Source organism: Carica papaya, chromosome 7 (genome assembly GCF_054855325.1).
Source record: "Carica papaya isolate Zhongbai chromosome 7, ASM5485532v1, whole genome shotgun sequence".
Lineage (NCBI taxonomy): Eukaryota > Viridiplantae > Streptophyta > Magnoliopsida > Brassicales > Caricaceae > Carica > Carica papaya.
In genome coordinates, this window is record NC_142315.1 from 8,132,161 (window position 1) to 8,153,399 (window position 21,239).

The window sequence follows — 21,239 nt, forward strand, 5'->3', positions numbered from 1 at the left end:
CGTCTGAAGAACAAATTGCAGACAGCTTTACAAAAGCTCTTTGGAACAAGATTTAGTTACTTAAAAGACAAACTTGGAGTTGAAGAAATACTCCTTACAATTCCAAGTTTGAAGGGGGATGTTAGAATACATACTACTGCAGAAAATTATGCACCAACAAATGCAGATCATAAACCAACAGTTGTAGGAAATTATATATTTACAGCTACAGAGCATCAAACATCAACAACTTTTCAGTCCCTTCTCACTGGCCAAGATTGTCATTCTACAAGTTCTTTATAACAAACTTTGTCATTATTTGCTTTCTCTCTTACAACACATGTTCATCTTTCATTAATACATGTATAATCTTAATCCATAACAAAAATTATAAATCTATCAATAGAATTGATTTCTCTAAACAAATATAACTGAGAGTTGTCCGGTAATATTTAACAAAGATTTATCTAATGATATATTAGTTGAAGGATCTATAAATTATGCTTTATTGTATACTCTTAAAGCGTTTTATGCTATTTAAACTTTAAAAAGTTTTTGAAAATTTTTATAACTTAGAGTCATAAAGAATAAGTGTACCGTGTACAATTTTAAATAAGAGAAAGAAGTGAGGAATCATTTTTTCTATTACGATCTTCCCACTTTAATTGTAATTTTTTATATATTTGATACAAGGATAAGGAAGTTTCAATAGAAAAATAAAGTATATGTGCTTTATTTTATAAATGAATTTTAAAAGATATACAAATATAAGAATGTGTATTGTACCCCTTGTTCACTGAAAAATTGATAAAAATAATATGTAACAAGATTTTTTCAAACCATTAATATATGTGTGTGTGTATATATATATAGTCTTTAAAATTAAACATATATCTGATTTTATTCCTTTGCTGAAAATCCAGTATTTTCACCAGACCTTATTCGTTACTTTGGTATTTTCAGTTTTTTTTTTTTTTTTATAATAATTTTTTTAACTTTTTTTTAATATTCTAATTTGGAGGAATGGATGACCGCATATTATACGTCATTCCCTCTTTTTCACAACGGTAATAACTCTACCGACTCGTCAGCGGAGTTTCAACGGCAAAAAACCGGTGACCGTCCTTCTGTTCCGGCGAAACTTCCGCTCTCGCTTTATTTGACATTTTTGTCTATTTTCCTCTAGTTTCTGTTCACCGGCTTTACTGTACACATGTCGATTTTTGGATTCTGCACATCCTGCAAAAGATTCCTTAGGACTACTGTGATCATCTCGCCATCTCCATTTTCTCTTCCATTCCCTAGGTTTTCTCTGCTAATTTTCCCTTCTCACCTTTGTTCATTGTCGAAGTGTAAAAGGTTTGTTAACAATCCTTAATCTCTCTCGGAAGTTTAGTCTCTTTTTATTGATTCGAAAAAATTACATATAAAATGGATAGGAGTTGGGATATGGTTGCATTCTGAGCATTTAGGCTTACTGAACGAGAAGTATTTTGTTTAGTTGGCAAGAAATATGGCATGCAGGGAATGTTGGGTTCTTCGGAGATTTTAGTATATTATTTGGGTTGCTAGGTAAATATGGGAAAGGAAAAGAAATATAAATTTCCAGCCTCAGGGTTTATAATCAATATGAGTTGACGGGAAAGTTTTGATTGAGAAAGAGAGAAATTTTATATAATTGCTATTTTGAATAAATTTTAATCGCTGTTGAGAACCTTTTTTTTTTTTTTTTTTTTCCTACTGATATTATCTTCTACTCTATTTGAGAGGGTAATAAATGCTGGTTTTTGTTTTTCTTTGGCTAAAGTAGGCATAAACTTCTGGAAAATGGCAAACCGGATGAAGGAAGATGAGAGAATTGAAAGGGCCATTCGTAGTCTCTTGAAACTTCCTGAGAATCGAAGATGTATCAACTGCAACTGTCTGGTATGGATTTCCTTTCTTATTTTTTCTATTATTTGCCTGATTTAGACGGGATACTATGGCAGCTTACAGCTCTGCAATGACAAGAATGGCTGAATATTTGTTTGTTCTATTTATATTTTCTTCCTATTTGACTGAGTGCTAAATTGTGGCACTTCCTAATTGCTTCATTTTCATATATCCCTTGTGGGAGATTGAAATATTTGCTTGTCACTGATGCTACCTCACATATTGCAAAATAGATTGCTTCAATTGTTGTTTGGAGCTCAAATGATTGGTGAGGAAACTGCAGTAAAGCTCTCGATATTAAGATGTTATGAACATTCTGACAGCATCTTTGAAACAATTCTAATGTTAGGCGGATACTGATTTGGGTTTGTGATTGACAGTTGAAGTCACACTTACTATTTATCATTTTTTATTTATTGCATTCTTTATGTTTGAATTTAATACATTTAATTCTCTTTGAGCTCTATCCTATGGGTGAAAGCTCATGGCTAGTTTTTGGACACTGGTCTCTAGGTGTTACATAGGAATTGGTAGGCATTAATCTTCTAATGTTTTGGAATATGGACACTATACTCCTCTTGTTGGTCTTTTTTTTTTTGTTTTCTCATTTGTTACTGTGCTTCTTCTAGTTGAATATGCGAGGAGGATGTCTTATTCTTCACATTTGTAACTTCTTTCTCTTCCTAATAATTCTTCTTTTTCTAAATAAAAAAAAAATCTCTTTGAGTTCTATTGGCTTAAAAACTTTATATGTCTATCTATTATTGCATATGAGCAAATGATCGAATTGGTTATAGGAGAAGGAAAATCATAAAATTATATCACCATGATGTTACCATGACAGTAGACCTTACATTCCTTTCTAACAGGGTCCACAGTATGTATGCACAACGTTCCTGACATTTGTTTGCACAAACTGTAGTGGAATCCAGTAAGTCTTGTAGAAAATCCCTTAACTTCTTTAAATTTCATTTCGTAGTTTTAGGTTCCATTACTGCACATGTAAATTAGACAGGTGACCAAAAATGAATGTTAAAGACTCTACATGAAATTGGTGGAGGTTGGAAGCTTGAGCCATATTCAGTCTAATACTAGATTTTCTTGTATAAGCAAAAGGCAATGAGTTGATTTTTTATGCGTTTCTAAACAATTACAGTCGAGAATTCACACATCGCGTGAAATCTGTATCAATGGCAAAGTTTACTGCAGAAGAAGTTAGTGCTCTTCAAGAAGGAGGGAATGAGGTCTGCACATGGATTGGCTAGTTGCTTCATAAATTTTGTGGTTTTATTTGTCTAACTTTGCTGTTATTTCATAGCAAGCAAGGAAAATTTATTTTAAGAAGTGGGATCCTCAGCGTAACTCTTATCCTGATGGCAGGTTATTAAGCACCGCTTCTATATTTATTTTTTATAAGCCAATTAGTAATTTATCGAGTTTACTTAGGATACACCATAGAGAAATGTCATCTAATTCAATTTTTTGATTGTTTGCTTCAGTAATCTCCATCGACTTCGAGATTTTATCAAACATGTATATGTGGACAAAAAGTACACTGGTGAGAGCAATGATAAGCTCCCAACTTTGAGGCTGGTAAACTATTAAAAATTTAACCACATTGAACACCTTAAATTGATTCAATTATTCTTCTTCTTGTCTGATCATGGCTGCTGTATATTTCCTTATGATATTAACAAACTTGGACACTAAGAAAATAAGAGTAACTCCACTGTCCAAGTTAGCAGCTGCATTTATTTACACTGTCTAGTTGGCTAGATTCTTGAGTTGCTTTTTGGAATTATAATGCTGCCATCTTTATTAACAATTCTTGTGCAGAATGACAGAGATGAGACGTATGGAAGCAAGAAGATCATCAATGCATATTCTCTCAGGTCTAGAAGTCCACATTATGAGGATAGGTACGAATGGTCTAATAATGAAAGAGTTGTTAATGCTGGAAGAGAAAGAAGAAGTCCACATTCTGCTCAAGAAAGTTCTAGATCTGGAAGCTCTCGGAAAACTACTCTCCGGTTTGAGGTTGTTGATGATAGGTTTCGAGATGATGGAAATGGCAGGAGATATGAAGGTCTTAACTTTGCAAATAGGGATTCCAAAATAGCCAGGTCAAATGATCCTAAGAAGAAAATGGAAAGGTCAAGCTCTGCAGTTACCTGCCCTGATATTTTAGGGGATTATCCTCCTCCTATGCAGGAGGGCAAGGTTCAGGTATGGTAATTACTATTTTTTTTTATCTAGAACAAGGGTACTCTCACTGTAGTTCTCTTGGGCTCTTCAGGTGTCTGTTGCTTGCGTGCAACATATACACGGGGACTTTCATTGTGATTAAACTTAGGAAGGAAGTTTATGATTTTAGTGATTTTTTCTGAAAGAAGTTTGTTATCAATCAGTAGCAAATACGTACATGTATGTGTTTATGTTTATGTTTAGGAGACAAAGTTATCAAGATAAGGTTTTGGTTTCAATGACAACATAGAATCAAATAGGATATAAAGTTATTAGGATAAGAATTTGGTTTCAATCAAATTATTGAAAGATTTGATCAGGCACGGATGCAGCACTCTCTTTAGATTTTACATAGAATGCAGCAACTCAAAGTGATGGGAAAGAGTAAAAGGCATGCTAGCATGCAATGATTGTGAAAGAATTGTCTGAATCTGTGAGGACAGAATCGAATGAAGAGAAAGATTCAGGGCTAGTTGAAAAGTGAAGGGAGGATGAAGGATAAGAAGAGTCGCTTAAATGGGTGGCAGTTTCAGTGGAGAAACTGAAGGCGATATCATTGGTGGTTGGGGCTGAGGGGATGGAATCATTGGCCCAAGAGGGAGAAGTTTATTTATGAATGGCAGATGGAGGAAGATGATGAGACTGATTCAAATATTAACAGTATCATTATTCGACTTTCTGGAGGTAGAGGAAGAAGTTGAATTCTGATATGGGCAGTGGAGAAATGGAAGCTGCAGAAGAGGAACCAGGTGTGGGTAAGGGTTTTGAGGAATGGGAGGGTTTACAATGTTTTGGGGAATTACCCTGACTTGGAGGAGCATGGAAGGTCTCCTAATGAGTGGCAACAAAGAGCTGTTGATAATAAGAACAAATGGCAAGCCAACGATCTATATCTGACTAGGGAGTTGAGCCTTCCAGGAGTCGCATTGGCAATCCATCCAGTTCTTTTAAAATAGTCAGTAACCCCTCTAAGGCCAAAAAAAATATTAACGTCAATTCCATGGTAAGCAATGAAGGTGGTAAAGAGTTTGTTGGCAATGGCATCCTAGCCGTTTGTGGTAACTATCAGGGAGACTCAACGACTTACGTGGCATAGACGGGAAGGTGCTGTTAAAGGACTTCCTTTTCTTGAAGTCTCTATTCAAAAATCTTGATACAGAAAATCTAAATGTCTTGCTGGGGGATCTGGATTTTAGGCTAGAGGGGGAGTCGGGAAAGGAGGTGAGAGTATTGGTGTCTCCCAAGACATATATGTGGAGAAGGAAGAAGGTAGACCCAAAAATTAAGAGTTCAGTGACTAGAAGAAAACATTGGGAAGGGGAGGGACAAAATGTAGTTGTCAATAGATATAGTGAGCTAAAATGTTAATGAGTTGGGATGAAGGATTAACGAAGAAAATTAATGAGATAATTTATAGGGCGGACCTAGATGTACTCATGCAAAACCTGGGATCAGCAGCGGAATCCAAAACCCCGCATATAAATCAGTAGTTAGAAACTCAAATCCTTAAATAAACTCTCTCTATTTGTGTAACGACCCCGGAAATATTAAAATGAAATTAGTATTTAAATATATCAAATGCGGAAGCGAGATCAAAATTTCAGTTAACATCCCTTACACGAAAAACCAAAAACGTATTTAAAATATAAAAGATTAAACTAACTAAGAGAGAAACTCGAAAATAAAACTATGAGTATGACTACAGAGTCTCTAGGCATCCCCTTCGTCGTCCTCCTGCGGAACGGGCTCGGGAACCATGTCTTCCTGATCTGAAATGGTTAAATAAGGAGTGAGCTACACTAGCTCAATAAGAACATCACGATATCTCACCGTCACGGAGGTAAAGGTGGGTAGAAAAACACAAAAAGACCAATGGAGCATAATTTACAACAAACTCGTTTATTAACATGAAAACCTTTACCATCCACTTACCTCGGTGGAATTTATGAAAACAATATAAGAAAAACAATAACATTATCATAATCATTGAATAATATGAGCTGTAAAACATAACACTTATCACGCCTCTTGTAATTCAATCATTGTACAACATATCCTTTTCTCATTTACCAGCCTACTAGTATCCGTGGGGGTCCATAGGGGTTCCGCTACCCGTTAATCTTTAACATTCATAATCAGTTTCCAGGGCCGTCCCCATACCCCGTCCGGTATGGGCGCCAAAACCATGAACCTCAATACCCCGTCCGGTATGAGGGTGAAACGGGCCGTCCCCATACCCCGTCCGGTATGGGCGCCAAAACCATAAACCTCAATACCCCGTCCGGTATGGGCGCCAAAACCATAAGATCTCCATACCCCGTCCGGCATGTGAGACCACAATCCCGGTAGGGTTCCCTACGGACCCGGTCCGTCCACCATCTCCCAGGATATCTAGTCAGGCTGACCCCCATAATACAATTATCAGTCTACACAATCTTTCATTTTCATTTTCCTCAGTCAGCATCATCAATTCACATACAAACAAGCAAAACAGTAATTCATGCCAAACAGACAACATACAGTATCAGTTTTTTCAGTCATTCAACCCATGATAAATAAAAACGTAGTATATGCACACAAATCTGTAAAATGAACACATCAAACCTCATTTTGCATTTAAAGCTGTAAACAGGCCAAATAACAGTAAATCACCAATCACACTAGACTCGGGCTCCATTAGCCACCTTAAGCAATTTCACACATTCGTTAATTCAAGAAATACCGTTTTATCATTTTGAACTTTAATACCGTGATAGGAAATAGAGTGAGGGGTCCTTGCTTGTTTTCGGGATCCGAATACGATTCACAGTGAGCCTGCAGGCCGTCCCTAATTTTTCCCTGAATTTTTTCCGGGGAACTGAAACACACTAACAGTACCTGCACGTGTTCCAAAAAAAAACCCAAATTAGGCCCAGGGCCTCTTTCGGCCCAAATCGCAACTCCGGCATGGCGGCTCCGCCGTGCTCCGGCGACGGCGCCGCCGCTGGCGGCGGCGAGTCGCCTCGGGTTGGCTGTTTTCGGCCGTTTTCGGCCGAATTCGGCCACACTCGCATTGGTCATTGTCAGAAAACAACCCTAGGGCCCTCGGGGGGCCAAAAAATCACGGAAAAACGGAGCTTACCGGCGGCGGCGCTCTCGGGTGCGGCGGCTCTCCGGCGAGGTTCGTGTTTTGGTGATTCGGCTCCGATCAACCTGTAGAGAAAAGAATGGTGATCACGGTGATATAAAAATTGCATCGAACGGAGGCCGGGAAGGGCCTCGTCGGAGGCAAAAACCGAGAGGGGGCGCGGCGGCGCCGCTGGGCTTCGGCCGCGTATTCCGGCCGTTTGGCCGGGATTTCGGCCTCGATTTGGCCATAGGAGGAATCAGCGGAGAAAAACGAGTCGGGGGTATGAAATTTACCTCGATCGGCGGTCGGAAATTTCCCCGGTGCGGCGGCGGGTGGCGGCGGTCGGCCTCTGGTTCGTCTTCTCCGGCGAGCGGCGGGCGGCTAGGGTTTGTGGTCTGGTGTGGGGGTTCTATTTATAACCCCTTGCCTTTTAATCTCAGCCGTTCATTTCGTTTTAATCTGGGCCGTTCGTTTTTTATTGAATCTGGGCCGTCCGTGCGATTGAATCTGGACCGTCCGATCGCGCGATTGATCTGAGCCGTCGGATCGCACCCACGCGGATCGCCAACGTGGCTCCTTTCGGAGTGACGCGGTCTTACCACGTGGCAGGCCCCGGTTGGCCGGGACTGCTGACCGGGCCTGCTGACATGGCTGCTGACGTGGCCCCCTTTTTTTTTTTTTTTTTCCTCCTTTCCGGGTGCTACAATTTGACTCACAGTCAATAGAGGAGTGAAAACCAAAATAATAGAGATAAATGAATTAATTAGAACGCCACAAGAAAAATCTCGATAAATTCAAATTAATTAAAAATAAATAAACGCTATAAGTTACCTTAATAATGAAACATGAATTCTACACTCAACAAGAAAATTGAAGAAAATTTTACTGGTTGAAATTAAAATCTTGTAATTTTATTGTTCTCAAAACTTCAATTATTATGAGTAGGAATTGATGACCTATTTATAGTGTAGGTCATGTGAATAATAAGGAAAATAATCTCCTAATTTAATGAAAAAATTAAATAGAAAATCAAATATAGAATAGAATAGTAAACTAGCAAAATTAAAGAATTACAACTGAAATATGATAGATATGATATTTTTTTGTAGAAATCTTATTAAATATTGAGTATTTCTTAAATTAAAGATCTTTTGAAGACTTCTTAATTTAAAAAAGATCTCTTAAAAATTTCTTAATTAAAGATCTTTTGAAGATCTCTTAATTAAAGAAAATCTTTTAAAAATCTCTTAATTTAAAAAAAATCTCGTGAAAATCTCTTAATTTAAAGAAATTTTTTTTTATTTCTTATGAAAGTAAATCTGTCTATGATCCTGTGATAAATGCCTAAAATTTATCGATGATCTCCCTCTATTTTCTCCATGTGTAAATATACTCTTTTAGAAAAATATGATCGTAACTTGGAAATTTGAAAAAATATGATCTTGATTCTCCATTTAAGAAGAAATTCTTTTCCCTTTACTTACTCAAATCATGTACTATTAGTTCAAGAAGCTAAATGGGAATCTAGGTTTGAGGATTTGGTGATGATTTCCTCATTCAAGGTGTTAGAGGAAATGTTAATGATATAGGATGCTAGGTTTCTTAACTAGATTGACTCTACTAAAGGTGTCTTCTCTTTATTAGTGTTGCTTCCTATGAGAGGGAAGGGGAATTGGTGGTTTAGTTGTGTGTATGGGCCTACTAATCTAAGGAATAGATCATTTCTTTAGAAGGAACTGTTTTATTTATCACAACTATGCAACTCATTCTAGTGTATTAGGGGAGATTTTAATGCATAGAGAACTCAATAAATTGTAAAGTCCCAATTTATTGGTCAGTTGATGGGGAGGGTTTTGTTCCTTTCACATTGATGGATTCTTGATTTCACCTCGTTGGGAGGATAGTTTTTGATATGGTATAAGAGGTTCTTCCAAATCATATATTGGACCATTTCCTAATTCTTCTTGACTCTCAACCTTAGATGGTGTCCTACTCCTTTTTACTTTAAAACTATTTTGTTAGAACATCCAAATTTTTGAATAAGTTGAAGGAGTGGTGGTAGGGGGGATCAGGGAAGGTTGGGGAGGATAAGCTCCAATATTTGAAGGATAAATTAGAAACATGGAACAAAGAGTTGCTAGGAGACATGGGTATGAGAAAGAAAGAGATTTCAGAGGAAATGATAGGATTGGGCAATTTGACATTAGAGAGTAACATATTTGAAATTCAAATAAGTTGATTATCTGAGTTAAAAATAAAGTTGAGTATGATAGGGTGACGAAAGCACTACTTACTGAGTTAACGAGGTAGTTGAATAAACTAGGAAGATTAAAAGGAAAAGGCTTAGTTCTAAAAGTTAGACTTCGAGGAACCGTATGATAAAGTGAATTGGAGATTTCTAAACCAAAAGGATAAGGGGTTTGGTTTGAGATGGAGAATGTGGGGTACAGGATGTTTGAATTCAATTTCCTTCTTGGTGATTGCTAATAGAAAACCCCATGATTGGTTTAGGACATCGAGAGGATTGAGGCAGGCGATCCACTCCCACGACTTTTGTTTACTGTGGTAGTTGATATATTAATATGCTGACTAGAGCACAGCAAAAGGGTAGGATGCATGGGATAGAGGTTGGAAGGGAAGGAACATAATTGAAGTTTCTCATCTCCAATTTGCTAATCTCACGATTTTTTTTTACAACATAATAGTAGGTCCTTGAAGAATGCACTCACACATATTCAAGTGTTCGAGCAATCTTAGGTTTAAAGATTACTCTAGCAAAAAGTGGGCTTATCGGGATTAATAGGATTAATTTGATTGGTATTAATGTGGAGGATGAAGTGTTCGACTTTCTTGTGGGGTCCCTAGGTTACTCTAAACTAACCTCATCAATTGTCTACTAAGATCTTCCCTTGGAGGCAAATCTAAATGGGGGTTGCTTTTTTTGGATACAATAGAGAGTAAAATGGCTAGGCAATTAGAGAGTTAGAAAGGTGGAGTGTTTTCATTAGGAGGGACAATTACTTTGATCTAGTCTTGTTTAGCTAACATTTCCTTTTAATATCTGTCTTTATTTAGAATACCTTATGGTTAGCTGAGAGATTAGAGGGTGATATGCTAAAGTTTGAATGGGCTGGTGGAGAGGAAAGTAAAGACCATTTCGTGAAGTGGGAGGTTTGTTATCAATCTAAGAGTTCAGGGTGATATTAGAATTTAATATCAAAAAACATATCTCTATTGAAAAATGACTTTGATGTTTTCTACGTGAACCGAACTTTTCATGGAATAAGATGATTAAAAGCATCCACAGGAGTAGAAGGGATGGATGACGTTTATATTTCGCTAATGTGCATATATCGTGGTGTAAATGCTCATAATAAGAATTTTTAATTATAGAGGAAACATAATATTTAAAGTAGAAAAGAATGGTGTTGAGATCTCAAAAAATCATTAACAATTGCAGTGGTTGATAAGAATTCTTATATATCCGAGTAATTGCAATGGTTGATAAAAATTTTCATACAGTTACAATAGTTGATTAAGGATTCTCATATATCTTTTCATATTTATAAATTATAATTCTAAATCAAATTAAGACATCTAACTTTTGGAATAAAATACAAGATTATTTCTTCTTTTCTCTCTAAACTTCCTATCTCTCTCTCTTCCTCTTCTCCCTCTCACTTTCTCTCTCTATCTCTGCTACTTTCTCTATCTATAGTCTCTTTCTCTCTCTATCTCTCTAATAGCCTATCTTTCTCTCTCTAAATTCTCTCGCTCTCTTCTTGATCTGTCTTTTTGTCTCCCCTTTACTCCCTTTTTTCTCTCTCTTCTTTCCAAAATCTTCTTTTTTTCTCTATATTCTTTTTTTAACCCCACTATTTTCTTAAATTCAAATTTTACCCCAATATTTTCTCAAATTCAAATTCTGTCTCACTACATCCTTCATTTCATATTCGACCTATCATTTGAATTTTTTTCCAACTTATCCCTATTTCTTAATTTTTACCACAAATACTACAAATTAATTTCTTTTGCCAAAATTAAAGTTCTAGTGAATTACATGTCAAGGTCGAGTCCTAACAGATGGATGGATGGTTAAATCTCTTGCAATAGAATCAAAGCTTGTTCTTAGGGTCAGTAGAGACGGCGGACAGAGATCGAACAAATATATCCAAGTAGTACAATTTGTTTATAGCCTCAGTACCTCTAATCATGTTACTCAAGTTCTATCTTAAAAATCAACAGTGAGAAGGAAAAAAAAATTACTTTGCAGTCTAATTCTTGTGATAAATGACTAAAATAAGATTTATACATAGTTTAAAAACATGCGATATATTTTCTAGAATCAGGGTAGGACTTGGTGTGATGTTGCCCTTCCCAGCGATGATGTTTGGAGAGTCATTTGTCATGTCAATTTTCCCATTACTAGGGCATGACATGTAACTGTAAAAGTATTTGAAAGTATCGATCATATGGTAGATAGCCACTTAATCCACTATCTATGAGGTTTCAAATAATCTATCCAAAATATTAAAAACTATGTGAGAAAGAAAGCATAACTGGGTATTTCATTAGACTTATACTTGTGGGTTTCTCAAGATCTTCTAATTTACCTCACAATTGTTCTATTTCATCCTTAAATTCATTGAGATTAGTAGTTTTGTCTTCTACCTTATGGTGGGCCACATCGGTCTATTTGTGGGTTTTTTATGGAGTATTCTTGTAACCTCAATCCTTGCTTGAGGCATAGAACTTGCAATGAAGTTTACAACATTTATCTTTGGTATGTTTCAACTTTATGCAAAAAGTACACAAAAAATTATTCCTATTGTCAGCACTAAACCTGGAATTTTCTACTTGACTTAGTTCCTTTCTCTGTTGGTGCGGCTTGAGGCTTTCAAAGATTAATGCTGAGCTATCGACGAGCCAAAATTCTAACATGATCCTTCTCCTGCTCTCTTTTGCTGATACAATAGTAATTGCTTTATTTAATGATGACATTTTGTCTTTCCCTAAGTCTTTATCCACAAACTATTTGAGGTGGGTACATCCGTGCTACAATCCATTGTAAGATTGCAATGTTGATCTAATTCCTGCCACCAACCTTTCTGCATTACTTGTTAGATATTCAATGACTGACCTAATTTATTACTTCATGTATCATATCTTGACATTCAAGTCATAAATCTAGACTGCATTTTTTACTTTAAACTAGGTTTCTCTGATAGCGTCCTATACTTCTTTACTTGTAGACAAAAACATAATTATTTTGCTTATCTCAGGCGATATAGAGTTCCAGAGTCGCGCCATTATCATTGAGTCTTCTTCATCCCATACGTCAAAGGCAGAGTCCTCCTGGTTTTGTTTTAGTGCCTAAAAGGTGGCTGAGTTTTCTTTTTTTCTTGATAATGATCCGAATTAATTTCAACTTGTTGACTAGGATATTTTATTATTTAATCATTCTAGTTTATTATTTAATTAGTTAAAATGATATAATTAGAATTTTATGATAATAGTAATATTATATAAATAGAATTCTAATAAACTAAAATTTTTTTTATTAGTAGATTAGAAATTGTATAAATACTTTAAATGTAATAAGATAAAGGGTAAGAAATAAAATTATTATTTTTTATTCAAAAATCAATATGGTATCAAAGTCAAATAAAACTATTTTAGAATTTTAATTTCAAAATTCTTTCAAATCCTAAAATAGCAACAATAGACTGGATTGGTACCCGTTTATCCAGATCAACTCTCATCGCTATCCTAAAAAGCTAGATCTGAGAGAGAGAGAGTAAGAACCAGCTCAAATTGCAGCAGTGAGTGGCGGTTGGTAGGAGAGAGTTGATCTGGATACCAAATCCGGCGCGACACCAGAAGAAGGTGCGTTGCCGGCGAAGCGATCGGTGAGGCGGCCCCAATTTGGAAAAAATAGTCTATGCATCTCCACACGAAGTGAAGCAGATCGAGGTGGAGGAAGTTGTGAAAGGGCAGATCTACTCAGATCTGAGCTGGACCGATAGGCACATGAGAAAACAGTAGCCGAAGGAGTAGGACCTGACCCAGATCTGTGCGTGAAGGAAAGCAGACCGCTGCGGGAGAGAACCATTTTTTGGGTCTGCATGTGGCGGAAAATAACCAGATCTGTCAGGAGCCGAGTTGAGTGAGTCGAACCACTTTTGAGCCGAGCCGCCTCCGAGTCAAGACGATATGAGCCAAGCTGATCTGAGCCGAGTCGAGCCAAGTTGAGCTGAACTGAGCAGAGTTGAGCCGAGCACATCTGAGCCAAGCCGAGCTACTGCCTTACGAGACAGATCTGCTTCCTCCGTGCGCGAGCTGCTCCAACTAGCTTTTTATGATCCTTTTTCTGGCTCCTCCGGATGCATACGCCTTTGTAGACTGCAGGATGACTTTTCAGACTTTGTTTTATAAGTTGGACATATATGATCTCATTACGCTAACTTGGGGGGGGGGATGATATTTTATTATTTACTTATTTTATTTTATTATTTAATTAGTTAAGATGATATAATTAAAATTTTATAAAAATAGTAATCTCATATAAATAAAAATTTACTACAATAAACTTTCTTTATCAATAAGTTGGGAATTTTATAAGTACTCTAAGTGTAGCAACCTAAAGGGTGAGAAATAAAATTATTATTTTTTCTTCAAAAATCAACACAACTAACTCTAGTAATCTTTCTCGGTGAAGTGATAATTAGCTTGGATTGGCTGAAATTCGCTATCGTTTTAAGTAGAGGTGTCCATGTGGGAATCTGTTCATGTACTTTTAAATGTTGTTATCCAACATATTTTGAGAGTTGCAGGTCAATTAAGGCCAAATAAAAGGTCACATGAAGGATATTACCACTAGATAGTGTTGCTCTGTTTGGACAGAACAGCTGGCTAGAGCAGTTGAGTAAGAAGACAGCAATGCGGGTATCAGCAACCTAGACAGAGAAGTGCGGTGCAGGATGGCTGTGGCTTCATCTGCATGCGATTGGGCATTGTGCAGCCAAGGAGGCTGTGTGCATGGCAGAAGAAGCTTGGTGTGCGGCTGTAGCAGGGATGGAGAGGATGTACAGGTGTAGGTGTGTAATTCTGGCAGTTCCTTTTGGGTACTCTTGGCCGTGAGGTTCTGGTGGTTAGGGCCAACCATAAAGGCTGACTTGTGTGGAAATAGCCGGTCTTTAGTGACCGGCAATGAAGACAGAAATCCTAGACTCTTTTACAATGGTAGAGTCATTTTGATAGCATGAGATGAATGGTTAAATGTGTATTTTATTAAATATTACAGTTTTACATATACAAATTTTTTAAAATAAAAAAACCATTAATTATATTAATTACATCGGGAGTATTTTACTTTAATGCTTTTAACCTAATTCCATTTTGGAATGGTTGGTAATGGATTTTCTAAAAGGCTTGAATGCTTGAAGAGAGCCTTGTTTTCTTATGTGTTGTACAGCCATCTTGATACAAACCTATCTCTCTGGTATTCCTCTTTATTGTTTATCCTTGTTTAGAATTATTGTGGTCCCGAGAGGTTGAAGAAGGTTATGAGGAAGCTCCTGCTACCTAGGATAGAGAAGGTTTCAAAAGATCATTTCACGAGGCATGAATTGTGTCGTCTTCCTAAAAACAATGGTGGCTTAGGATTCGGAATTTGGTGTCAAAGAATTTTTTTATTGGCTAATACTAGATTTGGCATTTTCTATAGGAACCTTGTTCATTGTTGCATAGGATGATTAAGACTACTCATAGAAGTCACAAGAATGGATAGGATTCTGTTGCCAAAAATTCTATTATTCATAAAAGTCCCTAGAAGGTCATCTCTCGTTTGCTTGATAACTTTATCTTTTTACCTGCCTCAGGGTGGGATATGGATCCTGTACTTTTTTTCGAGAGAATTTTGGAGGCGTGATAGCCATTAGCCAATCATTTTCCTCGTCTTTATAAAACTTTTGCATATTATGATGTCCATATTTCTTATTTCATTAACCACAGGGAAGGGATACATATTGGAATTTGTATTTTTTCATAAACCTTAATGATCAAGGGACTATTGACATGTTAGCTCTGGTAAGGCTCTTGGAGAACTTCCACTATTTTCACTAGCCTAATAGTAGGAGTTGAACCTTAGATTCTTCTGGAATTGACCATATTCCCATAATAGTAACTGCTACATTACTTAATTTACCAATTTGTTTTGGAAAGTGAAACTCTCTTCTAAGGTTAAGCTTTTTGCCTGGCCTGTCGTTCTTCACCAGATATTTGTGTTATGTGTTTTAGAAATAGGGAGACTTATGATCACCAGTTGCTTCACTATGATGTGGCTTGAAAGATGCATGCCTAGACTGTTTGATACTTTTGGATTGGTGTAGGTTGCTCTATTTTCACTATAAGTTTCATGAGCTCAAACCTGTTGAGGAGGGTGTGAGAGAGGAAGCTAAAATTCTTTGGAGAGGAGCATTTTTTGCAGGTTTCTGGCCATTGTGGTTGGAGAGGAATTATATGATTTTCGAAAGACTGATTTCTTGATTTTCAGTTTCTATGGGAAAGGATGATCTTTTTGCCTTCTCTATGGGCTAAGGTCCATGGCCACTTTATTGAGATTTCCGTTGGTGTTACAAAGAAATTGACAGATAATATTGTATTGATTTTTTGGTTTTTGTTGTTTTGTTGTCCTGGTTTTCAGGACTTAGAAGGCTGTAGGAAGATATCTTGTTGTTGAAATTGTATTTTCTTTCTTAATTTTTTAAATAATGTTTTTTTTATCCAAAGAAAAATATTAACCATTTGTTGGTATTACTGACTTTTTAATAAACCTTGATTCACCATTAACAAGCAAGTACTGAAGTTTGAACTTTTAAGATACTTGTGTGAAATCATTTCAGTTCCTTCCTCTTGCTTGCTTTTAACAAATTGAATCTCAATAAATGATTTCTAACTTCGAAAACTTAAGTTGACAATACTTCTACAGAATTATACTATTTGGCTGTTTCATATTGCAGAAGGCCACATCATCTGATAACCTGCAGTCTATTGATGCAAATCCAGTGGAAGAGATAAAAGGCAATCTAGAAATCTTGATTGATTTTACTGATAGCGAGCCTCCTGATGCTGCAACAGCACTGAAAGCAGAGCAAACCTCCCCATCTAATAATAGTGGTAATGAGTCCTTGTGTGAAGTCTCTTCAAAGGAGAAGGCATCTCAAGCTCCATGTGCAAATTCTTTAGAATCTTTGCTATTCGAACTGTCAAGTCCCTCTTTTGGAGCTGAATGTAACAAGTCCAAAACTCCAAGTGATAATGATTCTTCATTAACTGCATCTGGAGGCAGGACAACTGGTGTTGTCTATAATGATGTCGGTGTTTCTACTTCATCCATTACCAATGTGCATATTCAATCTACTAATGGAGGTTCTCCTCACTCGCCACATGTTATTACTGGTGAACCTGTTATGAAACTTCCTGGTATACTGCAGTTTCATAGCACACAGCAACATCAGCTTTCCTCTCTATCAGCTAGAAATAGTACCTCTAATACACAACAGACTACTTCGTCAGTTATGGTGCTAAATAACAAGGTCCGTATCAGCAATTCAAAGAAATTACATGGTTGTCCAGGAGTCAACATGTTTTGATCTGTCCTTGGGGAATGAACCTAATTCCCAGTATACTGTATATCCTTGTAAAAATGGATTATGGCTTGTTGAAGGGTTTGGTATAGATCGCATTTCACACCAATTACATCTGGTCTAGATCACTTTCAAAAATTAAAAGTTCATTTCTTCAATTCCTTGCTACCATACCAAGTTAAATCATATACACTATTCCAAAATTTTAAACTTCAGTTTCAACATGAAGACAAACAAATTAGAACACGATCATAAACTTTATTACAGTTCATGATGGTAATGACTATGTAAAATGTCAAGAAAACTTGGTCATTCAAAATTTATTCACTTTTTGATGTCATGTGCATATGCAGCCTTGGACACCGTCAACCACACCTAATACTCAAGGACTGTCTAATGCTTCTGTTGGGCAATCATCTAAGTATGTGCCAGAACTTGCACAGGATACCATGGCTGGAGTTGGGTCAGGGTGTAACCAAACAGAGACAGAATCTAGTGGAAGAAAGGAACTTCCAGCAGTACAGTTTCTAGCTTTTGCTGTTCCGGAGTTTCCCTGAGCTCTTTTGGTGACAATTTTTATATCTTATGCAGGATCTTTTTACAGCAAGCTACTCAGAAGCAAATCTGCAAGTTCCTAGCTGGCAACCCGGCCCGCATCATGGTGTGGGATTTGGCATGCAGTATTATCCTAACCCAGTGGTACCTTATGCACTAGGATTTATCAAGTGAATAAGTACTGTTTTAATTATTAATATGTCCTAATCTATTTATGTTATTTTCTGTTTGCAGGTCATGGGAGGATTCCCATGCTCTGTGAAGTCAACAAACCCATTTGACCTTAACAGTGATAGAAATCCAACACAAGTATCACCAGTATGCACAACATTAAACTGATACAACACAATTGCATCACTGACTTATTTCCTTATCTTTTGTTGAACACTTGAACTTTTAAACAATTTCATAAAATTAGTTGTGCTTATTAGGTGTTCTGCACGGTTTTTTTGTATATTCACTTGAATTCTATCTTTTTAAGTGTTAAACAGTCATAATTCTGCTTCATTACCATAAGCTTGATAAAGGAAATTGTGATTAAATCCATAAATTGTGTTTTCATATATTTTATTCACACTGAATTCTACCTATAATGATATTTCCCAGAACCAGTCCTTTTACATTAGGTATCAATAGTTGTTAATACATGCTCTGGGGTTGAAAACACACTAGGGAGTATGACTCTGTTTGAACAATTTATTTATAGCAATTTGCATATGCTTGACACATGCCAGGCTGCAAAAATGCAACATTAAGTTTATAGGCATTTATTAGTTGGTAAAGGCTATTCTGCCTCTTTGTCGTAAATGACTGATGAACAGGCATCTTATTTTGGATAACTTGGCTAATGGGTCCCAACAGTTACTCATTATCTCTTAATCACAACTCCGTATCTTTTGGCTTAAGGTTGAGGACATGAGTTAGTGTGCTTAATATTCTGGATGACAGAAGAGTTGGGATAAAAAGAGGAGGCAGGGAGGGACTTGTCTGACTCAGCTATGGTTTATTCTTGTTCCTTATTCTAATTCAGGCATGATATGTCAAGATCTTGCAAAATCGTAGATAAAATTTGTCAGGGGCTAATGTTTAATTAGAGTAACTCTGGATTCCATCAATGAATTTCGTTCCTCCTGCCCATTAGTCTCTGATTGTATGAAGAAGACACAAAAGCCCCAAATTTCCTTGACTTGCTCCTTTGAAGTTTCTGCTGATAACTCCTATCATACCCATCACCATTTACAGAGAAATCTCCCGTAACGCCATAATTTTTGAGATAATGTTAAGATATTTTCAGACAGTTGATAATAGATATTTCAGTCCAAATATGTTTAATTGACAATTGAATACTTTGAAATTTTAAATTGAGGAAAGAGAATCTTTTGGTTCGTGTTTCTTTTAGATGGTTAGAAAGAATTTTTTGTTTTCTCAAACTTCAGCACTTAATTGAGTACACGAACTTGTATTAACCTTTAAAGATGTGTTGTACATGTGTAGTTTCCCTCCATGGAATCTCTGGTAGGAGCGATCCCTAATGTTTCAGCCCCTACAGGCTTGTTCCAGTCTTCCAGTTCAAGTTCCAGTACTGTCACATCTCAATCACCATTTGCTTCTGGAGTGACTCCTGGTATTCTTCCTTTTCACCATTATTTCTTCTGGTAAATTTACGATGACATCTTGGTGTTGCTTTTATTTAAAATCCATTATGAATAGTTTCATATGTTGATCCCAGATGCATATATGGGGCAACAAGTCAATATGCCACCTTCCAGGTATGCTCTTGGTCTTGACTGTCTTGTGTTGAAAGTAAATTCTGCTTTCTGTGAAAGCAAACCACTCTGAATAATGACGATCTCATGAAGTACTGCCAATATTGTTTTTCTTTCAAGTTGTGTCAAGAGCTTACTCTCTTAGATAAGGAAATTCAGTTTCCTCACACACATAATAAGGTAAGGAGTCTGATGAAATTCAACTGATATATATATATATATATATATTGTTCCAGAGTTGCTTGTACTTGTACTCACCTATGATGCATTTTCTGAAGCATTATTTTGGGTCTTCGATGAAGGAAAATGAAAATTTACTGTTAGCCTAAAGTTTGGGCAAAACATTGAAAATATAAGACTACCTCCCTTATTCAAAACTTGCAATTTATTCTGCGTTTACTCTTCTAGTTAATCAAACGTTGTTCAACTGCTTGTAGACCACTTTGTCATCTCAGTACCTTATTTTGGAAGCTCAAGATCACCACTCTCTATAAATTGTCAATCATCTAAAAAAATGAAAACTTAAATATTTAATACATTAAAACTTCTTTAAAAAACATATTTTTTTGGGAAAATATTATCATTTACTAAAGTACTTGAAAATTGTTCTAATGTTTTAGCTTATTCCTAAATAATCAGATACATGAGTTAAACCACAAAATTAATCCTTCATTAAGATTAAAAGATGATATTTTAATTCAAGAAAAAAACAAGAGCTGAGAAAACTGGAGGAAATGGAAAGGGATTGGAAGGGAGTTTAGTTCCATCCTTCTGTTGCAAGTTCTTATTAATTTATAAATAATAAATTAGATCATTTCTAATTGAAAAAAACTGTAGATTTTATTCTATGGTTTCCTCTCATTCTTTATAGGATTGGGTATCTAATCAGCATCACCCAAAAATAAGAAAGAAAATATACTTCTAAAAGATTTAGGAAACATTTCTCTATTTAAGATTCTAATATCAAATTTAAATCCTTTTTTTTCTTCTAAATATTCTCCTTGTTATTTCTACATATTTCTTCTCCTAAATTTTCTCTTAATATTTCTCTACTAATCAATTTAAATTTTTGAGAAAATCAAACAAGTACACTTTTTAACATAGGACAGAGCCAAATGTCTAGAGTTGAAATCCTTATTTCTTAGTTGCTGTTAATTAACATTCAGCACAAATTACAGGAGATCTAATGCTCGATCAACATGTTGAGCCTAATAAGTTTGCCCATGAGGAAGTGTGATAATAGATAAATAGTAAGTCAAATAATTTCCGGTCAATTTAAATTTTTAGAAAAATCAGTTCAGTTATATTATTTAACATTTTTATCGGTATTCTTTGTTTAAGATCTAGATAAAACTTGTTTATCTAGAATTTTATTGTGTATGCTTGCGAAATTGGCTATAAAGCGACCCTTTGCATGCATTGATTGCTAATTTTTCATGTTACTATCGTCCCTAACAGAAATAAAATATTTGAGGTTCTGGTTTGTATTTGCAGGCTACAAGGAGTTGCTTGTTTTGGCATTGATGGAGATGCCTTTGGCACGTCAAAAGTGGTAGTCCGACCTCCTAGTGGATACCCAGCAGCCATGAACAACAATTATTTTCATTCAAGAAGAGGAAACCCATTTGGATAGATGGATTTTAGCATTATCCATTCTATTTGATTGTATTTGTTTCTGGCCTCCTAGCCTCTGACTGAAAAGTCTAGCATCTTTTCAGCTGGAATTAAATAGACAGGTTGTCTGAATGAGGTGATGTCTTTCCTTATCATCTGGCCAACAGATACTGGATATATGCACACTGCAAGCAATTTGGAGGTCTGAAATTGACCATTCTGGGTTTAAGTTAAGTTCTGGTATTACTTCCAATTAATAACCATAGAATGGCTTCTCCTGCCTCTCTTTTTTTTCCCCTAATAATTTCATGTCTTGCTGCTTTTAATGATCAAAGCTCACTAATTTCATGCTGGTTGCTCCGTGCTTTATTTACAGTGAATATATTAGACATA

The 21,239-nt window shown here is 36.1% G+C and overlaps 1 protein-coding gene across 9 annotated transcripts; it reads left to right on the forward strand.

Moving 5' to 3' along the window:
• The first annotated feature begins 1,017 nt into the window (after nucleotides 1-1,017).
• On the forward strand, nucleotides 1,018-21,128 carry LOC110806626 (ArfGap/RecO-like zinc finger domain-containing protein). 9 transcript variants are annotated; one of them, XM_088208706.1, is made up of 15 exons: nucleotides 1,018-1,338; nucleotides 1,787-1,905; nucleotides 2,781-2,842; nucleotides 3,068-3,155; nucleotides 3,230-3,291; nucleotides 3,411-3,504; nucleotides 3,748-4,137; nucleotides 16,285-16,860; nucleotides 17,265-17,429; nucleotides 17,503-17,610; nucleotides 17,701-17,784; nucleotides 18,961-19,090; nucleotides 19,196-19,235; nucleotides 20,411-20,482; nucleotides 20,727-20,866. In XM_088208706.1, the coding sequence occupies exons 2-14, from the start codon at nucleotides 1,807-1,809 to the stop codon at nucleotides 20,436-20,438; spliced, it is 1,926 nt and encodes a 641-aa protein (XP_088064832.1). In that variant the 5' UTR covers nucleotides 1,018-1,338; nucleotides 1,787-1,806; the 3' UTR covers nucleotides 20,439-20,482; nucleotides 20,727-20,866. The 9 variants fall into 9 exon arrangements, with proteins under 9 accessions (XP_088064832.1, XP_088064833.1, XP_088064834.1 ...); XM_088208707.1 differs by lacking the exon at nucleotides 20,411-20,482 and adding an exon at nucleotides 19,353-19,412 and having other exon boundaries at nucleotides 20,727-20,854; XM_088208708.1 differs by lacking the exon at nucleotides 20,727-20,866 and adding an exon at nucleotides 19,353-19,412.
• Nucleotides 21,129-21,239: the final 111 nt, after the last annotated feature.

What these genes read in the sequence shown, in the direction of transcription:
- LOC110806626 (XM_088208704.1), top strand. Translation starts at nt 1,807, where the DNA reads ATGGCAAACCGGATGAAGGAAGATGAGAGAATTGAAAGGGCCATTCGT. An exon ending in ACAAACTGTAGTGGAATCCA is followed by an intron (nt 2,843 to 3,067) that starts GTAAGTCTTGTA and finishes AAACAATTACAG; the next exon opens with TCGAGAATTCACACATCGCG. An exon ending in AGCTCCCAACTTTGAGGCTG is followed by an intron (nt 3,505 to 3,747) that starts GTAAACTATTAA and finishes ATTCTTGTGCAG; the next exon opens with AATGACAGAGATGAGACGTA.